This window comes from Protopterus annectens, chromosome 11.part0 (genome assembly GCF_019279795.1).
Source record: "Protopterus annectens isolate FY-2018-M chromosome 11.part0, PAN1.0, whole genome shotgun sequence".
Taxonomy (NCBI): domain Eukaryota; kingdom Metazoa; phylum Chordata; order Ceratodontiformes; family Protopteridae; genus Protopterus; species Protopterus annectens.
The window spans coordinates 777,668,531-777,693,836 of NC_056745.1; the positions used below are offsets into that span (position 1 = coordinate 777,668,531).

Here is a 25,306-nt window from a genome sequence, read left to right on the forward strand (position 1 = left end):
CTTGCCTAGGCCTCTTATCTGGAGGGGGATGGGTACCCCTGATCAAGGTAATAAGGTCTTTAGCCATTTTGATAATCTGTTTTTTAGGCATAGAAGCCTGTGCACGTGGCTCATGCGTCAGTTTTTTAGGTTTAGAAGTTGCTTTTGTCTTTGGTTTTGCAGCTGTCTGTTTGATGTACAAAATATTGAGGTCTGAATACACCCTATGTGTCTGCTCAGCGGCTCCAGACCCATCCGAGGAAGATACATCAGTCGGTCCAATACCTTGAGTACCTTGCCAGACTCCACATGGATGACGGTAGAGGCCTGCGACTCGAAGGTAGAGGGTATTGGAGGCTGCGAAGGCACCTCTAGTACCAGCGAACCGGCAACTGGTTTAGGGGAAGCTTCATCTGTTTTGGATCTCGACTGCCTCTCGGTCCTTTTCTTGGCTTTTTTTAGTCTGATTGCTATCCGATGACATTTCTGGGTAGTAGCTATCCGTTTCCAAAATACTTTGATGCAAAAATATACCAACACTTAAGTGCGTTGGTTAAATCTAGCACAAAACTGACAGCCAGGCACGTTGTGATCAGGGCCTAGGCAAGGAATACAGTATAAATGGAAATCCTTATGAGGTATTTGCTTCCCACAAGTAATACAATTATTAACTTTTTCTGACATCTGTAAAAAGCAAGAAAAAAAAGTTTCCCCCAACAGGGTACTTGGCTTTAGTGAAGACTTCGGTTCTGAAACTCAAACATTTCAGTAGTCGGCCAACAGACACTTGCGAAATGTTTCTGCTTTGGGCACCACGCGGCAAGAAAGACTAAAGAAAATGGCATCGGCTGCCTGTTTTACACCCCTGACGACATGGAAGAGACGACAGCAACAGACGCAGGACCCAAGACTTTGGAATTCAGGCCGACTGAGGGCAAACTGCCAGCAGATTACCCAAATGTAACAACTGCAACAGTGAAACACCAACATCTGCATAAAGATTGGTAACCATCCCCATTAAATACATGTTAAATTCGGGAATAAACCATATAAAATGGCAGGAAAAGTAAGAATTCCCCCACTCCCCCTACTTCAAGGCCACATTAAAACATGCCAAGGAACTTAAGAGCACCACCGGAAAAAGTTGAGACTGCTGCACCTACAATCCCTGTAAACGTAGGTTCCCCAGAAATCACTATGGAACACGTCTAAGAATACCTGCAAAAGGCAAAAAACAATGCTTCTAGGGCACCAGGAAACACACCACTCTGCATTCTCATCACCGCTAAGTATGCACTATGAGCCTCTAATTAAATTGATCTACCTATCCTATTCCAGACTTTGTCCCTGATGCCTAGAGAACAGCCACTGTGACTTCTCTACACAAGGATGGTACTGCTACAGACTCATGATAATTCTAAGCCTCAGACATATATGCAAAGCCATGGAATTTATCATTGCAAAACTCAGACAACTTAAAACGATCCAATTACTACTCAAAGGCGAGTACTGTCTCCTGAACCTAGTAAAGCTTTGTTCACAACCCTTTGTAACCTTAAGTGGTCACTCTGTGCATGCTGCTCATCTTGACCAGGCCAAAGCTTTTGAGACTATCCCCATACTGGTATTAGCAGAAAAGATGGACAGTGTAAAACCCCTGCAAGTGCTGCTGGATTGCAAACTGGCTATCCCACATCGTGTCATCTTTTGGTATCTTTTCTGAATGTAAAAATGACTTCTAGTGGGGTACTACAGAGCTCAGTCCTGGGTCATCTCATCTTTGGAACTTATTTTGCAGACATTCAAGCCAATAACCTTGAAGAGTAACTGACCAAGTTTGCTGATGACTGGATGCTGGGCAAAGTTATCTGCTCATCCACGAATACGAAGCTGCTCCAAAAAAAGGGCTGGAATGTGCACATACCAGTTGTACTGAAAAAAGCCTTGAGCTAAATGCAGTGCAGTAGTAATACGCAAAAAATATAAAGAGTTCCCATCTCAACCTTATACACGTTACAACTGGCATTCCCTTCCAAAGAGGGAAGGTTATAAGAGACCTTGTAACTTATTTGCATTACTCGCTCTCTCTCATTTGAACAGGCTCCCTCTATGGTAAGGGAATCTAATGGATACCAGCGGAATTTCATGGACCAACAAAGATCCAAACCTCTCTCTCAATTGGAAAGGCTCCAAAGATTTTTAACAAAACATAAGGCCTTAAATCTTTCAACTATTCTGATATGCTGGCACAACTCTAATTACGGTCAGCCTACCAGCTACTCTGAGGTGACCCATGTCTCACTTTTCGATCCAAACACCCAACTGTATCTGGCCTCCAATTTCTTTCCAAAAGCCAGTGGTTGTAACAAACACCTATACTAGAGACAGAAGTTAAGTTAACAAAAAGACTTTCTGGAGTGACAGGTCACAAACTCAAAATCTTCCCAATCTAAGGAGTAAGTTACCACTACAGATCAAACAAATGAAGTACTACTTTGTCTGCGCTTAATGCCAATCTTGGATTGGTTGGGTAAACAAATTTGCACAATGGTTATGTACAGGACTGCTTGATTTGGGAGACTGACACTCAAGATCTTGCCACCCTGTGAGTAATCAAGTGTGTCTGCTTAAAGGTGTACATAAACTAGGTCTCTTATGGTCCCTGTGAAGAGTTACCTAGTATTGCCCTTATATTGCTGCAGCTATACTCGCAATTCAGCAGATGTTGCAACTTCGCCCCTTACTTCATATCACCATCAACTAATGCCAATAAATGCAAGTCATCTAGTTTTCTGCAGCAGAAAGCCAATACCACCACAGGACTTTGGCCAAGTTTGCAGAGGACTGCAAGCTAGGAGCAGTCAATGAATCCCCAGATGACAGCCAAGTGTCTCTCAAATAACTGGTGTCAAAAATCAAATAAACGAAATGCCAAAAAATGCATTACCGTTTCCTTTGGGAAATCTACTACATTAGGGAACTACCATATTGACAATACACCCCGAAGAGTTGACCCAGTTTGCGATTTGGGAGCTTGTGTGGACAGTGACAACTTTTGACCAACATGCGTCTAACATCCTTCTACACTAAAGAGCTTATAAAACAAAGGGATTGTGTTCATATCTATGGACGACACTCCCCCACATACTTTACTCTCTATATTAGGTGAATTATCGACTATTATGGTCCCCATGGCATGCACGACAAGCAACAACTGCAAGGCCCACAGAGATATTTTACTAAAAGGATACAAAGCCTAAACATGTCCTACATGGACTGTCAATACTATGTACCTTACAGGTCACCTCTTCGCAGTCTGACATACCTTTTAGAAGATACTATTGCTGTTGACACCCACAAAAACAAAATTCATCCCTGTCCACATACAACTTAGATTTATGGATAGGAAACAATTTACACAGAGCCTGCCCCCTGTACTACTAATGAACAGAGGCAGCTCCTAAATGCTTTATCCAATGCATACAGCCCCTCAAAATTACCTAATGCTATAATTATTCTTATTAGGGATAACAATTAATAGACCATGAGATGGGCAAGGCTAATCTATAACCAAACAGGAGATTACTTTGTGGGCCATTTTAAGCCTAGCAAACTTTACCTTGTTTATGCTCAAAGGCAGCTAGCCTAGTGCATACCTATGAACCCAATTACAATTACTACAGATGAAATCTTTCATGCAGATCATAGATGCTTTACTCAAGATTCGTAACCCCAATCTTGTTACAACTGCACTCCGCACGTGAGCTATACAGACAGTGGAAACTGTAGGCATGTTAACTGAAAAAACATTAACACTAACAAAATGCAATAATACAGGATTATAATACAGAAGCACAGGAATCAGCAGTTACAATCCCAAAATGTTATGCAGTGCAACTCACATTAATATCTGCTCCTTTGGATAACAGGAACTCTAACACCTCCCGCTGTCCACTGTCTGCAGCATAATGTAGAGCCTTCCTTCCTCCTTCAAGTGTTTTATTTACATCTTCACCCTGAAGTAAAAAAAAAAAAAGGAAATTAAATACAAATTCCAGTGTCATAACGGTCCTTCAATGGTCGCAAAACTAGAAGGCATTTACTTTCCTATCGAGTAAATGGGGAAAATTTGCAGACATGCTTAAATAAATTAAAAATGCAGTGAATTCTCCTCCAAAGAAACTGGGGTTTAGGAAGTAAAACCAAGTCAAGTCATGCTATCTAGAAGAACTCAGAATTGGTCAAATATGCTTGCAACACATTAACATTTAATTTTGAAGCTTTCTTCCTGTACCATTAATGGGTCCCATGAAAATTAATTCAAAACACTTTCCAGATGTAACACTGTAATACAGCATTCACCTTCAAAGCCTAGAAAAAGTCTGCATAAGAAAAGCTTTAGTGCACTCTGCTAGGGACCTTATTTACTCAGGGCATCAGAAGCCTGTCAGCACTTCGAAATTGCACTTTATGGATGTACTTGCATGCTCATACCGCTCTGACCTCAGAGGGGGAACCCCCCCCCCCCCACAAAAACTACCATGAAATACTTAAGGTGGTCCACCTTTTGATAATCTTTGGTTACTCCTCCCTTCCCATGATGTACATGTCATACAGACATGACCTTGTAGCCTGCAGTATGACTGCTCCCAGTCACAAATTTGGTCTTGACCAGGATTGGGACTAATGAGCAGCCAAGGTGAAAACTTATGGGTCAAATAGGATGGGGGAGGAAGGTGAAAGAATACTGAAGATGGACCTCTTTCCGGAAGAAATTACCATAAATATGCAACTTTCATATCAGTCAATGCCACAAGCATTTAAACTACTCTGCAGATAAAACCTTTCCGCAGCTATCTGGAATTAACCTTTCCCAAGAAGTTAAGGTTATCCCTCACTCCCCAATTCAGCAGTCAATACAATATGAATTGGGGAGTGAGGGATGAGCTTAACTTCAAGAAGTTAAGCTCATCCCTCACTCCCCAATTCATATTGTATTGACTGCTGAGAAAAAGGAAAAGCAAAGTCATCCACACAAAACTGATGTCAAAGGTAAAGTCTGTGGCAGAGATGAATGATACCCTACTAGCCAGGTGATCAGCAGCTCAATTATTAGCACCAGGGCTGGAGGATCAAAAGGAATGAAGGGATGATGCCAGCTTATTGTAAAAGGGGAAGGGTGAAGAGCCATAGGTCACCAGTAGAGACAAGACAGTTAAGCTCACACTAACTAGTATGAAATTCGAGACTCCAGATAGGCGACATGAACATGAAGGTGGGGCACAACTTTAGTGTTTACAGCACACTCCTTTAGGATGGGTCCCTAGACACACATGCACTTCACTGCAGATATGTAATGTTTACCTTTTTCCACACACACAAATATCTTGTAGCCTGAAGTAGGACTGCCTCATTCATGGGAATAGCTAACAACTTGGTGTAAATCCCCATCTCATCAGGTGGGTGGCCAACTGGCTCACCGACAGACCTATTTTGACTTTGAGAGTCCTATCAGAGGTGGAGGTGCCTGTCACTAGTGGTGTTCCCCAGGGATCTGTCCTGAGGCACCTGCTTGGCATCTATTTCTCAGAGTTCCAGACAGACAAAAGGCCTGTGGCTGACCATGTTTGCAGACTGCTAAGTTGGGTGTTGTCAGACTCCCCAAATGATGTTAATATACTGCAAGAGGGTCTCACAGCAATTAATGACTGGTGCCAGAGTCATGGCCTCAAGCTAAATGAAAAAAAAGTATCACACCATTTGGCAAAAACACGACTCCTACCAATTACCACAAAGGTAACCCCCAAGCACACAACCTGTGGTGAGAGACCCAGGCACTCGGGTTGATAACCTCTCATTTGACATCATGCAGAGGCAGTGGTTAAAAGCCTTTTACCCGATTCATCTCATAAGTAAAGGGATTGTATCCAAAAAAAAAAAAAAAAAAAAAAAAACTAATAATGGAATACAACACTCAGTTTGGGGATGTACCTCTCCAAACATCTGCATCAACTGGAAAGGCCAACGAAATACCTCACGCCTCCAACACATGTGCTATGCAGACAGGCTCAAAATCACTATCCCTCTACTTGGTATTGTACAGATTTGCTCAGGGGTGATCTGTGTCTTACCTAGAAGGCAATCTCTGACCCTGCCCTATTAGAGATGCTCCACATCTGAAGTCTAACTCCTAAAGCACTATCTGCTCAAAAGGTCTGAATCTAATACGAGACAACAAAACCCGTTGGAGAGACAGGTTAGTCTTCCAGAAGTTGCCCAGTCTCTGGAAGAGGCTTCCCATACACATCAAACAGAGCACCTTGCTGACCCTCTTCAAGTGCAACCTTGATGAGTGCAACAGGTGATAAGGTCTCTTTATGGAGATAAACTCTTAACTAGGCTTGTAAGGGCCCCATGGCCATTAGCCTAGTAACTTCCTACGATCCTATGAATGGACCAATTGGGGAGCCAGGTGGAAAACTAATGATCAGAGAGGATGGGAGGATGTAATGGAAAAAAAATTACTGAAGATGGACCTTCTTACAGCAATTACTACAGTAAATGTGTTACTTCATTTAACAGAACCTTTACGACAGAGTCCCTAGCTAAACTTCCTAGGTGACCATTGCCACAAGACCAAAACCAGAGTTGACATCCCGAAAGGCCACAGGATCATCTCCAGCACACAGTGGCTTTCAAAAATGTTTAGGGAAGACTTGGCTGCAGCTATAATTATAAAAAGCCCTGGGGGTAAGAGAAAGAGGCTGGGATTTAATGCTGCATAATTAACATCTGGATAAAAAAGGAGCTTAGAGACCTTCAGACCTCACCTACACCTAGAAAAAGAAAATGGTCAACCCAGTGAAAAAGATGACTCAGTCCAGGTACAACAGAAGATTACAGATATCAGTACAATGAAGGCGGCATTCAATGTTTACAATAAATCAGGAAAAGGGGAGGTAGGGCTGCTTCAAGTTCAAATTTGTGGCAAGTTTAACAAAAAAGGATGGATTTAAGTAAAAACGGGTAAAGGTAAATTCAGACACCTCCTGGTTCAAGTGACAATCACAAGGAAAAAAATGTAATAAGACAGAATTTAGAGCCCTGGGCCATGAGGCTCACAACAATAACAGAACAAGCATTCTGAGATGTTCCAACTAACAGTATTTCAACTAGTATAATGGAGGACTTTAGACCAAAATTAAAATATACATATGGCTACAAAATACAGATGATTCGTTTACTGAGTTAAACAGTGAACAGAAGCTGTAAAAGGTTTCACAGGTGACAGTAGGATAATAGCACAAGAGCCTTCACAAACAAGTCAATACCCAGGATGTGACAATATTACATATCAATTCCCTAGAAATGGGATGGCATGGTATCAGGGTAGTGGGTCTTTATCTGTAAAATGACTCTGGGCTCTCAACACCCAGTCTTTGGGAGGTTGGCATAATTGTTAAAGTGCTTACTTACAGACCCAAGGTGCAGGGTTCGATTTTCACATGGGACAATTGGCTAGACTTAATGGTCCACAAAGGCATTTAGCCTAATACGGAGCTATGAACCTATAAGGGACACAGGCTGTACCCCTTGAGTGAATTTACGGTTCCACATCTATTTATCCAAATTCTTTAAAGAGCATGAGGGTCAGGCTTTGTTTTATGAAGATGGAAATGTATTCCATAGAAGTTGCCTTTGGGATACAAACCCGTTTCTCCAGCAAGTTCTGTTGAGAGTCACAAATAAGGCTCAGGTCCATTGAAAGCACAAGCCTTGTACAATTTTTCTTGTACATAACATTTTTCTTGTATATATGCAACATTCATCAGGGCTGGATCATGAATGCCTTGCATGTAATGCACAGGTCCCCATATGAGACGGAGTAATGGGATAAGGCCTTTAGTCAGTCTGCATATGACATGTCTTATGCTTTGTATTTTTTTTAGTAAGAAACCTCTGGGGATGCTCCAATTGGTGTAACTGTCCAATTAGGTACCTACAAAAGGAAGCACTATACTCAATTATGGGCCCGATGAGGGCAGAGTCCAATAGCACTAGGATTCCTTTGAACTTGATGCCATGCCTTTACTTTATCTTGAGCCACATCGAAGGATTTCCCCGACTACCACAGCTACCTGGTGGTCAAAATTTAGGTTACTGTGTGTTCTTAGGTTTCGCCACACTGGGTCTACTTAAGGGTGTGCTATCAGTTATTACAATTTGCAGGGATACCAGATTTACCAATAAGGTACGTTTATACTTTGTCTCCAACAATGGTTTTGGCACCAGTATTTGTCATTTTTAGACTTGTCTGTAGGCTGTCAACATTGTTTGGGGATTCAGCGACCGTTCCCAATTTGCAGTCATTAGTGAATTTGGCAAACTAGAGGCCCCTAACATTGCTATGTACATCTTTGAAGGGAAAACCAAACAAAGGGTCTCAACACAGAGCTCTGTGGGACACTGCTATTAAGATTTCTTATCAGAAGTGGATTCACCTATCCTGACAAGGTGGCCCATCAGTGAACCAGTCTGCTACCCATCTGATGTAGAAGTTTATGCCTAACTCGGTAGGTTGATCTATTATCCCAGAGTGGGGGACAGCATTGAAATCTTTGGGCAGGTGTAGCTGTTTATACCATTTTATCCTCATCCACCTGGTAACTTTTCTGAAGTAATCCACCAGACTGTCAAAGGGAGGTCCTGCTTGCTCAAAGCCAAAATTACATCTAGTCCAACGACTGGAGATTTCCTATGTAGTTACTAGGTCCATGATAATTCACTCCATGGCCTTGCAGACAAGACTGGTCAAGCTTACTGGTCTGTAGTTCCCAGGGTCAGTTGATGGCCCCCTCTTTTGCAGAGAGGCAACCGTTTCACTCCATTCCTCTGGTGCAAGCCCATCTGGAGATTGCGGTCAAAAGGTTTTTAGTGGTCCTGACAGATTCTATTTTATGCTATTTACGAAGCATCCTGGAAGGTTGTCAGGATCCATGGAGGCTGTGTTTCCGACTTGCACAGCGAGACCTGTTCCCTCATAATGACAGATGGGGGTAGGGGGGGTAGTTGCAGGCATTTCTTTGGTTGTGGCAGGAGGTGATGGGGGGAGGGGGGTGAACTGAACTTTTAGGACAGCAGGTTTGCCATAGTTTCATGCTGGGAGTAAGTGATTAACTTGGCACAGTGCTGAGCATTTCTCCTGAGGTTATGAATATTAAAAAAAAAAGCCTTATGACTATCTTTCACCCGAGTGGCTATCTTTGCCTCAGTTTGCTTTGGCACACTTGACCAGCTCTCTAGTTTTAGACTGAGGAGCTTCTTTTTGCACTGCTTTGTCTGTTCCTTTTTGGCTTTGGAGAGGATTTGCCTCCTTTTCTTAATAACCCATTTATGTTAAAGGTCCACCAGAGTGGTTTATTTTTGCCAAAAAGCATAAGTTTGACTCTTGATAGGTACTGCCTCTTCTACACAGATATGAATGTGGTTGTACAGTGTGTACAGCTAAGAGTAAGCCTCAATGTCATCCAGGTTCAGAGGGGTTTGAAAGTGAGGTAACTGGCCTTAAAGTTCTTAACAGGTCTGGAGTTTGATGGGGGTTCTAGATTAATTTTAATGATTTTGTGGTCCGATATTACTAGGTGGAGTGGCATTAGCCCCATGTTTGCGAGTACTAGGCCTAGAATATTTGTACCTCTAGTTGGGGAACTAACTAGTTGCGTCAGGATGTTTGCACTGAAGTCCAAAACCTCTAAGCAAGTGAATTTTTAAGTCTCCCAGTTTATGGATCGGTAGCTGAAGTCACCCATAAGTATGGTGTTGGGCCGAATATTAGATTCCAGTAGGTTTAGGTAGGAGGTGTAGTTTTCCAGTCTCCTGTTAGGGGATCTGAAGCTAGCAAGGATATGACAGGGGGTCGCACATATGGTCAGTTTGGCATGGACATCTCAAGCGAGTCATGTTAGAGCAGCAGTGTACTTGTCCTTTATAAATAAAAACAGACACCTCCCTTTGTTTTATCCTGAGCTGAGAGGGATCAAAATGTATAAAGGGTATTGTAGCCCTAAAGGGTATTGTAGCCCTTGATAGCCGGTCTGCTTTCCATGGTTCTAGAACATGTGTCCGTGACTACACGTGTTCCAGGGTGGGGAAAAGCGCTTCCAGGGAGTGCAGGTTATATTTTAACTCCTAGCATTGAGCAGTAGTACTTTTAGGTAGTAGAGTGATTTTTATGCTGGAGGGTTTAACAAGTTGGCACAGCCTAAAAAGGTCACCAGTATCCAGAAGCCAAGTGGTGAAAAGTGCAAACCAACTCTGGCAAAGCATTATGGTTTGTTAAACATGTTTTACCAGGCTAACAGATAATGGATTGTTGACACCAGAAACCAAGCCAATTGTTGACGTAAATCATTTTTTGCTGGCACTGTGGCATGACCCTTGGTGAAGGTAGGATGCTACTAGAGGCTAGATTCATACCCAACTGGGACACATACAGAGAGCTCCCATCATGTCTCTTCATATAGTCCAGTAAGGTCTTGGTAGTTTACACACACACATGGACCATGACAGTGTCACACTGGTACTTTTGGTTTAAAAGACTGCATGTGTGATCTGGCAGATCACGGCTCTAAAAAGATAGCTCACTGTGATCTCCTTGTTTTGTCTGGTAAAGAGGGACTTCAGTACATTTTACAAAGGAATCCTCGCTAACTAGAATGTTTGGTTGCGTTTTGCCTTATAGGTTCATACTAGGCTATCTGCCCTAGGCATTTATAAGCCTAGCCAGAGTGTGTTTGGCTTTCGCCACCCATTTTAAATTAAATTTTGCTATGCCCTTTTTCGAGGTTAGTATACTGTGCCTCAGTGACACAGAAGTGATACCCGGGGTAAACCTACGATCTCCCATCCACTCAAGATTCCTCTTGAAGAGATGAAATGAGGGACTCTGCCTAACCTGGACTGGGATTTTATTCCAGAGTGAAGGGAGCCTCTGGGTTATGAATTTGTCCCTCCAGCATGTCCTATTTATTTCAGTGCTGAGGTTAAAGTCTCTCGAGCGCGTAGCTCGATGGGATTTGGATTTTCTGAGGTGCAGCATGTCCATTAATTCCAAGTTGGACATGGCTTTATATGTCAGACACAGATCGCCTCTGAGCAGGTGGTATGCCACCGAGTACAGCTGGCGTTTCTTTAACCGGGCAGCATATGGCATCTGTTTGAGCCCTTTGATCCTCTTGGTGAGGTACTTTTGGGGTCTTTCCAGTTGCTGCAGGTGTCTGGTAAGGTACATCCCAAAAGGGGCATTGTACTCAATATGGGCCTGATGAGGGATGGAAGAGGCACTATGACCTCCCCTGATCTAGATGTGAATCCCTTCATGATTAGGTGGGCTATATAAATGTTTTTCTAACCACTTTGGCCACGTGGTTGTCAAATGAGAGATTGCTATCAACTTGGGTCCCCAGGTCCCCAATTACTACTTCTGTACTTAATGGATAACCACCTATGTGGTAATTTGTGGGCACTTAGTTTTTGCCAAAGGGGATGACTATACACTTTGGCGTTTAGCTTGCGGCCATGGCTCTGGCACCAGTTGTCTGTTTCTAGGAGGCCCTTTTGGAGGATGCTTGTCGGCTGGAGTTGATTATGGCGCCCAGTTTGCAGTCATCTGCGAACTTGGTCAGCCACAGTCCTTCCGTGTTGGCCTGTACCTCCGAGAAATATATACCGAACATGAGATGTCCCAGGACTGAGCCTTGTGGAACGCCACTTGTAACTGGTTTGGAGTCTGACATGGCTTCAGCAATTCTAACCATGTGGGTTCTGTCCTTGAGCCCGTTTGCAACCCATCTAGTGACATAGGGGTTTACATTTAAGCTGGTGAGCTTATCTATAATGCCTGATTGGGGTATGGTATCGAAGGCCTTTGCGAGGTCCAGGTAGGTTGTGTGGACCACCTTCCCCTCATCAATGGCCTTGGTGACTGTTTCAAAGAAATCGACCAGGTTTAAGAGGCAGGATCTGCCCTTAAAGCCGAACTGGGTAGGATCCAGTGTCTGTAGGTCCCCAATATCTTTATTTAGGAGGTCCAGGATGATCCTTTCCATAGCTTTGCAGACCAAGCTAGTCAGGCTTATGGGGCGATAGTTTCCAGGATCCATTGAGGCACCACCTTTGTGGAGAGGGACCACTGCTGCTGTACGCCACTCTTTGGGTACATATCCTGTAGTAAGGCTGAGACTGAACAGTAGTTTATGTTTGGGTTTAGGTCTTCTTGGAGTTCATGTAGGACGCAGCCCGGGACACCGTCTGGTCCCACTGATGCTGTGTTTTTTGCTTTGGAGAGGGCGGCTCTTACCTGAGCATCTGAGATGTCGGGGGGGCAGCACTCTACTGGGAAAGATATTTGCCCTTTTGGTAGGGGGGGGGGGGAGTTTGCGCTGAACCTCTCAGCTAGGATGTTTGCAATGTCTGTGAGTTCGGTGTATTTCTTGCCATTTTGGACTAATTCGGAGCATATCTGGGAATTCCCACCCAGGTTCCTAACGTAACTAAAGAAAGCCTTGTGATTATCCTTGGTGTCCTGCGCAACTTCTCTCGAAGCTATGAGTGCCCATAGTTTTTTGCTAATACTGGATTGGAGATGCCTTCTCTTTTTGGGATTTTGCTTCATCATGTAGTAGCTTTCTCCTATTGTATAGTTTGTTTATGGGTGGGGTCCACCAGACAGGACGTCTGCCTTTGGAGGACTGGATCTTAGTTTTATTTGGGATTGCATGATCCATGCATTCCTGAAGGTGTTCATAGAAAGCGTTTATAAAGGATTCTGCGGTCTGGGCCGTATTTTCCACAGGCCCGGGGGCTTTGAAGGATTCCACCTCTGTTTTGAGGAGTGTGAAATTTCCTTTAGAGAAGTTTTTCACTGTGGTTTTCTGGGCAGGGGGTGGGGTCAGGATGTGAATATCCAGTGAGATTAGTTTATGGTCTGATCTTACCAGTGAGGGATACACTTCTGGTTTGGAGCATAGTCACTATGTTGGTGATCAGGTCCAGTATGTTTTCCCCTCTTGTCGGACTGGTAACAAGTTGTTTCATAGCATTTGAGTTTATAAATTCTAGGAACCTTTGGGCTAGGGTGTTGGAGCTAGAGTAATGCTCCCAGTCTATGTTTGGGTAGTTGAAGTCGCCCAACATAATGGTGTTTGGAGAGACCTTTATATTTTCCAGTGTTCTCAGGAAGGTAGAGTGGGGTTCCTGGGTTTGGGAGGGTGGTCTGTAGCAGGCTATAAACTGGAAGGCAGTTTTACCCACTGTTAGTTGCACATGGATAGTCTCTGATGCTTCGTGCTGTGCCACCAACCTGGAGGTGTGGGTATCTGACTAATATTGATACTCCCCCTCCTTTTGTGGTTAGGTCCAAGTTTTGGGGCAGAAAAGCATGGTATGAGGTATAACCTGGTAGTGCTGGGATGCTCTCAGGAGCCTTGAACCAGGTTTCTTACTGCACAGATTTAGATGTTCTCCATGCTAAGGAGAGTTTCGAGTGCATGCATCCTGAGGTTTAGACTTCTGGCGTTGAGTAGCATTACTCAGTTTCTTATCCCTTGTGATACCTATGGAGGTGGGTTTTCTTTTGAGCCATGCCTAAAAAAGGCACTATGGGGGTAGCAAGAGCCTTTGCCAATATCCGAAAGCCCAGGGGTGACAGGTGCAAGCCATCCCTAGCGAAGCATCGTGGCTTGTCGAGCATGTCACCCCAGGCTGACAGGCATTGGATCCCCTTTGAATGACACCAATACTTAAGCCATTTGTTGAAATTGATCATCTTGTCTTCATATTGCGGCATCATTCTTGGTGAGGGCAAGATGCTACTCAAGGTCAGGGTCATACCGGCCTAGGCTACATGCTCAGAGAGCTCCTCTATGTCTCTTTTCATGTAGTCCAGGGAGGTACGTCTCAGGTCATTCACACCAGCATGGACAATGACGGAGTCATATTTGTACTTGCCTTGGAGTGACCTGAGTGCTTGTGTTATGTGGCGGATCCTAGCGCCCGACAGGCAGCTCACAGTGACCTTGTTCAGCGGGACGTCAATGTGCCTGATGATAGAGTCACCTATTACAAGTGTATCAGGTGTGTTGTTTAGCCTTAAGGGCTGTGACTGTTCGGCACACTGGCTTTGTGAGCTATGTGTTGCACGTGTTTTGTTTTGGGGTAGTGGTTGCTTGGGTGTCTGCTTTGGAGGTCTCTGCTGCTTAGGCAGATTTTTATTTAGAGTCTCAGAGTACGTTTTTGTGTGTTTATGTGTTTGGTTTGCTGTCGTGGTAGGTCTATGTGAGACTGGAATTGTAGTGAGTGTGGTTTCCTTCTCCTCCTGACTGGTTATGCCAGTACTGAGTTGAGAGAGCTTAGCCTCCAGTTTGGCTATATGGTTGCATCTCTCACATGTGTTGGAATTTGCTGGGAGGAGAGGGTTGTCTGTGTACATGAGGCAGTTGTAATACTGCCTCAAGATTCCCAGATTCACCAGCTGGACCGGAGAGGAGACTGACAACTGACCTTTGGACATGCTAGAATAGTATTGGGAATTCCTTTATAATTGAAAAAAAAAAAAAAAAAAAGGGCCAATGGGGAACAAGGTACTCAAGGGGAGTTTGTGAGGGTGTAGTGCTTTTAATTTTTTAGTGCTGACTTATATAATTGCTTTAGTGAGCAAGTGCCAGGTAACTTAAATGCAATGTGTTACAGGTAACTTAAATGCAAAAACGACAAACAGTAACTTTCTTTCAAGTGAAACAAGGAAATAAGTACAGTAAGCAATGCAGATATCACTAGGGATCCACAGAAGCACTGAAAAGCCGCGTTTTAGGTGGAATTAGCGTTTCAGGGAAATAAGCAAACAAGCAAGCATACAAACAAAGTTAGATTCAGCAGGCCTGGATCTAGTCTATGCTACAGCAAACAAGGTGTACCAATTTCAGTAAGAAGCAGTTCAAATATGCAGACACTATAAGCCTTTAACCAGAAATTCCCAGCTCAGAAGGGCAGAGTCCAGCCTCTCCTCCCACAAGAGTGCAGACCACGAACCCTCTTAATGTAAAACAACTGGTCTGAAGCCCAAGTGCTTAAACTAAAAGGCTTAGAATGAGTTACACCAAGCAGTAATAAATACAATTGAGTACTTTTAAGATGACAAAAGCAAAATAAAGTAGGAAGAAACACAAATACAGTAAAAGCAGATTTTTTTTTTCCCCCCACAACTGAACTTCTTAGGTAACAGAAGGTTGAAACCTGAGACAGCTTTTAAGAAAGAAATCTCAAAAGAACCAATGAGGTGCTTAGTCTAAGCTGTAGTCCAGGTGACCTCTCAGCCAATGACCTCAAACAATTCTCACTGAAATGTCTGATTTGGCTAAACCAAGAGGTCCCCCGAGTATGTGCTCAGACACAGCCTCCACAAACACTAGGTATGGTTGCCACCCGTTCCATTGTCAGCGGGACACTCACGGGTTGAGCCCTCTCATCCCGCTTCCTGCAGTCACCAAGCGTGGGACTTTAAAGTCCCGTTTTTCCCCTTTTCGTGATAGCAAATTCAATTGCTGTGGAAAGCCGAATACTTCCTGTTTTTCCACGGCAATGCGGCTACGTCACCACCCAGACCTGCAGTTAGAGGGATTCTCTGCTAGGTCCGAGTAGTAATGCAGCACAGCAATTGGCTGCAGGGATTAGAGGGGGCGGGAACTTGCCCCATAAAGTTCGCAGCTGTAGAGCACTAAGCTCTACAACAGCTGCGAACAAAAAAGATCTGACATTCTATTTCTCCAGCCAGCGAGCCTGCCAGCCAGCCCAGCCACTACTTGAACATCCAACTAGCCATTCCAGCAGGAAGGAAGCAAGCTAGCCCAGCAATAACTGTGATAGTGGTAAGTACATAATTGCATTTTGTGGCTTTAGTTATTTAAAATGGGAATAGTGTGCGTTATTTAAGTTTTTAATGTTTAGAGGTAGATGAGGATGTAGTATGCAGTATTTAAATCTGTGCAGTGGTTATTTTGAGATTTGAGTACTAGTTTAAAATGGGAATACATTGTGGTTTAATTTTTTTAATGTTTAGAGGTAGATGGTGGGTGCAGTACGCAGTATTTAAATCTGTGCAGTGGTTATTCTGATATTTTTGAGTAGTAGTTTTTAAAGGTATAAAACCTGAATGTATATGTAATTGTTATTATTCTTGGGGGTATAATTTAGAAGCATTACTTTTAAAAGGCTGAAGTGTATAGAAGTTGTTTATTTCTGTTGGGGGGGGGTGAAATATAAATTTAGTGCGATGCATTTCTGTTGTAGTAGCTTTTTCTGGGCATTGTCTGTTTGCAGATAGAATAGTTTGCATGGAAATATATGCAATTTAATGCTGTTTTCAGGAAGTTACAATATACTGTTTAGGTAATTTTCCTGTTAGTTCTTGCATGTCCATGTGTATGTGGTACAAGTCTACCTTTTGAGGGGGAATGTTAACAGTTAATGTAATTCATTTATTATTCTAGTAGGTAAATGTTGCCAATTTGGCGAAGCCGTTTCAAGATTGCTTTCATTTATATTTGTAAATGCGTGCATTTAATTTATTATGCATTTTTAATAATGTTAAAATGTACTGCTTTGCTTGCAATGTGAATATGGGTGTGTTGCTTTTACTTGGGCCTGTTTATTGCATTGCTGTGCTGGGTAAATTACTCTTAATTGCTATGTTTTGAGGTAAAAGGAGCCCATGGAGTCTGCTGTACATTGTAATTTATATTACTTATCTTGCAAGAAGTATTTTTAAAAGTTAAAATGTTTACGGACTTTTTTCCTGTTTATTTTTTTTGTGGATGGATGCTCAGAGGTTAATGCAATGTATTTGAGATTGTGCTAAACCATGTCGTTGTTACAGGGTAGTTTGCGTTTATAAAAGTAGCAAAGTTTGTATTTTGTGTTTTAGTGATGTCAACATACTTGTGTACCGTTTTCATTATAATCCGATTACGACCAGTGCTGCCTGTTGGGTATGTTCATTAATAGATCATTGCGCTGTGTAAATTAGTGCCATACATTTCTTTTAACTGCTGTGGTCAAAAGCTAAATCAGGTCTATGGTATCCACTGTGCATTCTCATTCATTTTAGTGTTTATTTGACCTTATTTGACCTTTTTCAAACTGTTTGTAATAACTCTTTTCTGCTCCATTCCTCAGTTCTTTCGCGTGCCAATCTCTCAAGCCAGTTTTCGCGTGCCAATCTTTCTCAAGCCAGTTTTCGCGTGCCAATCTTTCTCAAGCCAGTTTTCGCGTGCCAATCTCTCAAGCCAGTTTTCGCGTGCCAATCTCTCAAGCCAGTTTTCGCGTGCCAATCTCTCAAGCCAGTTTTCGCGTGCCAATCTCTCAAGCCAGTTTTCGCGTGCCAATCTTTCTCAAGCCAGTTCTTTTGCGTGCCAATCTTTCTCAAGCCAGTTCTTTTGCGTGCCAATCTTTTTCAAGCCAGTTCTTTCGCGTGCCAATGTTTTTTAAGCCAGTTCATTTGTGCTGTGCAGCAGTATGTTACTGCACCCTACTAACACAGTGTTAGTAAATATGTTGCATATCAGGTAAGTACAGATTCAAGCATGGAGAGCAGCAGTTTCATCACAGTCAACCAGCAGCAAGTGGCAGGACGTTTGGAAAACGGAATTTGACTGGATCGAGAGAAGCATTCTGCAGGTACTGCAAGAGAGAATTTCTAGTGACCCACGGTGGAAGAAATTATGTTGCACGACATGAGGCAACTGAACATCATAAGAGTGCCACACTTAAAGCTAAGCCCACTCACCTGATGACAAAGTGGGCAAGGAACGCAAACCTTGAGGGACCAGAACTTAGGATCATTGCAGCAGAAGCCTCTGAGGTTAATCTCTGGATCCGACCGACCAGCACTTGTGAACAGCTTCTGCTTCGGGCGCCACGCGGCAAGAAAGACTGAGGAAAATGGCGTCGGCTGATGCTTTTATACCCGAAGACCAACAGAGATGACGTCGGGTGGAGTGCGACATCAGCCGAAGCCGGACCCGGACTTTGGAATCCGGACGACTGAAGGGCTGCCTGACGACAGGACAACCCAGTTGTTATGACTGCAGATGCATCCATGAAGGACATCTTAGGATCATTGCAGCAGAAGCCTCTGAGGTTTTCCATGCTGTTAAGCACATTATTTCCTATAACAGCTTGGACTGTGCAGTAAAGTTGGCCAGCCAGTTGTACAGTGACTCTGACACTGCAAAGAAACTATCTTGTGGCAGAACCAAGGCTGAAGCCATAGTCAAAAATGTTTTGAGACCACACTCATTGGAATGCCTCCTGCATGACCTTCAAAAACCAGGCACTTCATTTGCAATTTCATCAGATGCTTCGAAGGGGACCATAAAATTATTTCCCCTTGTTGTGAGGTATTTTCTAAAGAAGAACGGGTGGTGAATGGCCTTTTGGACTTTTATGAAGACCCTGATGAATCGGCACAGGCTATTTCACAGCAAATTTCCAACATTATGGAAAGGCACTCCTTGCCCTGGAACAGCATTTCAGCTTATGGGGCTGATAATGCCAGTGTGAACTATGGGAAGAAATCTGGTGTGTATACCAGATTAAAAGAAAAAGTGCCGATCACTCCAGAAGGCTAACTGTGTTGCCCATATCATTCATAATGCAGCCAAAAAAGATGCAGCACAACTACCATACGACGTGGAAGCATTTGTAATGAGATATTCAGCCACTTCTCAGGTTCGGCCACAAGGATCAGAGACTTGAAAGACTTCGAGTTTTGTGGCATGGAATTTGAGAGTCTGTTAAGACATGTGCCAACAAGGTGGCCGTCACAACTCCCAGCCATTGAAAGACTAGTGGAAAATCTCCCAGTGCTCCAGTCCTATTTACTCTCTCAGGGAAAAGAGGAGACCCCCCGGCAAATATGGCAGCACTTTTCAGCTAATGAACATGGTGAGAATGAATTGCCTATGCTGCACCAGTACTATTTGCACTTTCTCTGTGCTGTTCTTGTTGATTTTAATGAACATATACAGTAAATTAGAAAAATCAGCACTTACTGCCATGGAAACTTTATGTAATGGTCTCTCTGAAGCAAAAACTGCAGGCAAGAGCTGAAGCCGCTTTCTTTGGAGGGAAACTTAGGGCACTTATGAGCACATATAGACAGCACTTATGCTAACAAACTGAAAAGAGACTTCATTGTGTTCTTGGAGACAGCAGTGAAATACATGGAGCAGTGGTTTGATTATACTGAAAGCAACTACTTGTTTACACTAAATTATCTCTAAATGAGCCCTGTGCCTTAAGTGACTTGCTTAATGTTACCACTGCCCTGAGTTTGCAGGATGCAGATGAAGATTATCTTTTTAGGGACTACTTGGCAATTAGGCCCTCTCTCAAAAAGAGATGCAACACGAGCTTCACTCCAGGAGAGAAGTGGCTGAAGCTTTTTAAAGAAGGGCCTGAACTGACTACACTATATCCAGTAATTGCTAGGGTTTTATCTATACCACCCTCAAACGCATTTACAGAAAGAGTTTTTTTCTTTGGTGAAAGGTAAATGGACAGATGTGCGAAATCTATGTAGTGTGGACTTGTTAAAAGCTGAACTAATGAGAAGTGTAAATTACCGGATGAAATGTTGTGACTTACTCCAATATTGTTTGGAATCGGGCCCTTCAAGCCATAAAATCAAATTCAAAATACACTTTAAAAAAAGTGATTTAGTGTACTAGTGTGCAGTATAAAGTACTAGGGTGCAGTTTGCAATTTTGTGTTTTTCTTTGTTTAGCATTAATTTTCTAGGGTGCAGTATTTAGTACTAGGGTATGTGGTTGTGTTTTTCCCTTGCTTTAGCTTTAATGGACAATAAAGTCTTAATTTTATACTTGGCTTGTATGTGGTATGTAGATTTTTTTAAGTTTTCTTTCTGAATAGCAATGGTTGGTTTATGAATTTAACTTTTTAAATAAACAAGTATTTGTTTAATGAGTAGTGCGTTTTTTATTCCTTTAATGTTTATTTATTGTTACAACTGATTAGTGTGTGTTTGCAGTAATAGTTCACTTCATTTAAATGGTTTGAGTTTGCAGTGTGCTGTAATGTCACAATGTTGCATCCATAACCAATACTGCATCTCCTTTAAAAATTCTGGTGATGTCATGGTGGGGGTGTGGCCAGTGTCATGTTGGCCACACCTCTATCCTGTTGACCACACCCCCATGTCCCACTTTGCCCTTGTTAAAAGGTGGCAATCCTGACACTAGGCCCAAATACAAGCCTGAATATCAACGAACCAAATGAACAAAAGGCCACCAGTTGGAGAACAAATATATTTATTAAACGATTCGTAGACAGACACTTCTAGTTAAAAATTTTTAAAACAAACTACACAAAACAAATAAAAATGTAAGCGCTTTCGTTTAAAGTTTTAAACTTCCTCAGACAATATTAAATGACATCACTTCCTTATATAACCTTCTTCCAATTCAAAAAAAGCACGCCCAAAAACTAAAAAAAAAAAAAAAAAAAAAAAAAAAAGATCGGGCATGCTCAGTTGCCAGCAAATGGGTGTTTGAAATATATGAGCTACGGAAACCATAAATTACATTAAATGTATATAAAATTATTTCTCATGAACATATGAGCTACGGAAACCATAAATTACATTAAATGTATATAAAATTATTTATCTCATGAACATATTTAACTATTAAAAATTAATTTAGCTTTAAATAAATGTAATATCTAAAACAATTAAAATGAATTAATTTTATTGTATGAATATTGGGCTGAAACTTTATGATTAAATGTTTTTATATTAATCATCTTAAAATTAATTAACTTGAAATCCTAAATTAAAAAAATTTAGAAAGATCTATAAAATGATTATGAGTTCATTATAATAGAATAAAAACATTTTTATTATTATAATATAGAAAAGCATAAAATAGAATGAAATAAAATAAAAAGACTAATGGCTTCCTTTAAATACATAAATTTAAATCTAAATATTTACATTTTAGTCCTTGATTTTATTTCGATCTAATGCTTTTAATTTTAAAATTGGTACTATAGAACTTCTCTCGTTTAGGCCTGGCCAAGAATCAGCTTGTAATTGTATTTGCCATAACAATTCTTTTTCTTCTAAAATTAAATTCCACGGAGTTTTATCTTCAATTTCAACCTGGTCCAAAGCCATATAGAAAAATCTATGATTATTATTCACTAATGTGCTTTGCTAACGCGTTATTAGTCTTCATTTTCTTTATTAGTCTTCATTTTCTTTATTGCATACTCATGTTCAAATTCTTTGCGACTGTGCTCTGTTTTACCTATATAAAAGGAGGTACAGGAGTTGCACGAAGCTAGATATACAACTCCTTTTGATTTACAATTAAATTTCTTTTTTATATAATACTTATTTCTTAAAGAAATTTCCCCTCCTTGAATTTTACGGCACCATTTACATGCGCCGCACTTATAAGTTCCAATTTTATTCATTTCTTCTTTTCTTTTATTGTTATTAGCTCTAAGAAGTTCTTTAAAACATTTACCTTTTCTATACACGATTTTCGGGAATTGATGAATATATTTTTTACATGGTGGATCATCCATTATGATTTCCCAATTCTTTATAAATATATCTTTTACCATTTGGTAATCTTGTGTAAAAGTAATTACTAATGCTTTGGAAAATTCATTATATAAACCATTTTCCCAATTAATATTACCAGAGCTAAAATTATCCAAATTATTATTCTCTCTGGTGGAATTTACACTCCCAACACCTCCCTCACTATCATTATCAATAACTAGTTCGTTTTTTATTTTTAAGACTGGCATAAAATACCCATTTTTTTCTTTTTTGTATCACTTCGGAAATCAACTTATCCACTAGAAATATGGGATATTCTTTATTAATAAACATCATTCTTAAATGATCCCATTTTATTATAAAATCTGAAAATGTAGTTATCATTTGGGCTGCTCTTATGAGCTACCCTTTAAATTACAGATTTTTTCTGATGGTCTGGATGTGCACTAGTGTAATTAAGGAAGCCATTAGAATACTTTTTTTGCTATAAATAGATGAAATACAAGTTTTAAGTTCCTCTTTAATTAAATTAATATCTAAATAATTTATATTACTCTCAATACTCCATGTAAATTTAAAAAAGGTTGTAGTTTCATTAATGTAAGTTAAAAATTCATCTAAAATATTAGAATTTTCTTTACAAATTAAGCAATCATCCTGGAACCGATGGTAAGATTTAATATACGAATAATATTTACTACTAAATACAAATTTTCGCTCCCATACCATCATAACCAAATTTGCGCAATTGCCTCCACAAGGCGACCCCATTGCTATCCCTTTCTTTTGTATATATTTATTATTAAAACTTATACAATTATTTAATATAATTTCTATAAGCTCTACTAAAAGATTAAGCTCTTGCTTTATGGAATATTCAAACAAAATTTCACTTATCCATTGGAGTCCTATATTTTGAGGGATTATTACAGTATAAAGATTGCATACATCTATAGTAACTAAAATGTCCTGTTTATCAAACAGGATTTCGTTCATATGTTCCAAAAATGTCCAGGAATCTTTACAAATATGTTTTTCTTTCATGACTAACTTCTTTAGTTCATAATCAGCATATTTAGCACATGCTGAAGTTATGGAATTCCTTCCATCCACTAAAGGACGCATGGGAGGCTCTTCTATGGTATGCATTTTTGGGTTCCCAAAAAAAAAAAAAAAAACAAAAACATGGGATCTTGGGCATTAAAATATTTAAATAGTTATATAAATCTATATCAATACGTTTATCCAAAAACATTAATTTGTAAGAAAATTCTTTTATATGCTAAATTTAATTCATTTAAAGACACTTTCTCATAAGTATCAGTTTTTAAAATGAATTCCATTTTATTGTTGTTCATAACAGCTCCTCCCCCTTTATCCGGCTTCAAAATTCTTATATATTTTTTGTAAACTTTAGTATTTCCAATTCACCCTTACTTAAATTTGACGGATAATCTATCCTTTTATTAATTTTATCTAGATTAATAAGCTGATTTTCACACATTTTCTCATACATCAATAATTTAGGATGTAAAGGAGGATTATATATACTTGCAAAATTAAATTTACATGGCTCATTATAAATTGAATCTTGATACGAGGAAAAAAATTAAAGAATAATTTCATATCAATCATAGTAGATGTAAATCAAAAGCATGTGTAGGTACAAAAGTATAACCTTTAGATAATAAATTAGCTTTAGATAATAAATTAGCTACTGCTTGATTAATTTCAATATCAGAAAAATTGAACACCTTAAAGTCTCCAGAATTATTTACAATAACTTGTTTCAATCTTTTGCCAGGACCATTATGATTTTCATCAGTACACATTTGTTGCCCATTCTCATAATTATCTACAAGCATATTGCTAGTCATGTTCTCCACTGCTTGTCCTTGGGTCTGGCTCCTTGAAACCCCGCTGTTTGTTGATTTGAATAAGGGGTTTTATTTTTAAGTCTTTGAGCATCTTCGCTCAGGAAACAGTTATATTCCATGTCATTATGTGGTTCAGTGTCTTTATAACCACATCCAGGGTCACAGTCTATTATAACTGTTAGATGGATAAATTTTGTTCTTTTTATATTGACCACCTGGAGGCCTAGGGTATGCCACCCCATTGGCGTATTGACTAATGTCCCTTTCTATTTTCCGTGTTTTCCCATTCTTCAATTTACTGATGTATTGATAGATACTATTGTAAATCCTAAGCATATCATATTGAACAGTATCGAAGGAGACATCAGTTCTAATATCAAGTTCATCCAGTTCCGATATCGGTTTGATTATAATTAATATGTCCAAAAGTTCTCACTGCGGTCAAAAAACTGTAATAATTCAATATGCATAGGTGAATTATGTATTAAGCCTGTGGGGTACCGCCACAAGCGCAACCCCTTAGGAATATTATGCTTAATACATTCTTTTAGATAAGCGTTCAAGTTGGAGTTTCCTACATTTCATTAACTTGGTATCAAAATCATTTAATTTATTGTCAGTGTTATTGATACCAGAGCTGCATTGTCCTGAAAAACCGAATGAGGAGCCCAACCATTCATTCAAAACTGGAACTGTCTTCCTTATCTCGTCTCTAGAAGTAAAATGATGTTGTTCCCCACGATAGATATGCCCTTGAATGCCATTACTATGCTGCTTTCCTTGATTTTTAAATGTTTCCTCTCTCATTATCCGCATTCTGAGCAGCACTATCGTTTGTAGCGCTATTGTGATTGTCCAAACAAGCTGGAGTTATGTTAAAATCAAAACTCCGATTTGATGCTGCACCATCTTTACACCCATTTGCTAGACTCCCTTCAGAATTATATACTCTTTCACATGAGTGAACTCGTGGTTTCAATTTTAGAATTAACGCTGTCAAATTCCCAATTGACCCTTCGGTCCCATCGACATCCAGCTGTACGGCCGTTTTTGTTAGAACTAGCGACATATTCCACAAACTACAGCAAACCAATGAACCAAATGAACGAAAGGCCAGACACTTCTAGTTAAAAAAAAATTTTTAAATCAAACTACACAGCAAATAAAAATGTAAGCGCTTTCGTTTAAAAGTAGTTTTAAACTTCCTCAGACAATTATATTAAATACCATCACTTCCTTATATAACCTTCCAATTCGAAAAAAAAAAGCGCACCCAAAAACTAGAGATTGGGCATGCTCAGTTGCCAGCAAATGGGTGTTTGAAATATATGAGCTACGGAAAAGTACAGTTTTGTACCTACCATAAATGTAGATGTTCGAAGATCCACATTGCTGCAGTCCTTACACTTGGGTAGTCCGCTGTCCTCGGTCGGCCCGAATATCAAAGTATAAGGCTGACGTCAGTCAAGGCGTATTTGACTGACATCAGGACGTCAGGGTACAAATGCGCATGACCGACGTCATATCCTCAGTCTTTTCTTGCCCCAGATGTCAGAAGACCCTAAAAATAAAGGTCAAAACTAAAAGACAGCAAACAACCAACCAACCACCCTTGCACTAACTATATGTACAGTATATACAATATACACAATATGTACAACCCAACCCACACCACCACCTCTAACTACAGAGGGGAAGGAGGGAGGGTAAATTGGACTGCAGCAATGTGGATCTTCGAACATCTACATTTATGGTAGGTACAAAACTGTACTATGTTCTTCATCTCACATTGATGCAGTCCTTA

At 40.6% G+C, this 25,306-nt stretch overlaps 1 protein-coding gene across 1 annotated transcript in view; it reads right to left on the reverse strand.

The window, feature by feature from the left end:
* The window catches only part of MTPN (myotrophin), a 231,740-nt gene extending 227,697 nt beyond the window's left edge, over nucleotides 1–4,043 (reverse strand). The window contains exon 1 of the mRNA XM_044087252.1: nucleotides 3,882–4,043. Within this exon, the coding sequence (XP_043943187.1) occupies nucleotides 3,882–4,043 (162 nt within the window). The remainder of the gene's footprint in view (nucleotides 1–3,881) is intronic.
* Between the last annotated feature and the right edge of the window lie 21,263 nt (nucleotides 4,044–25,306).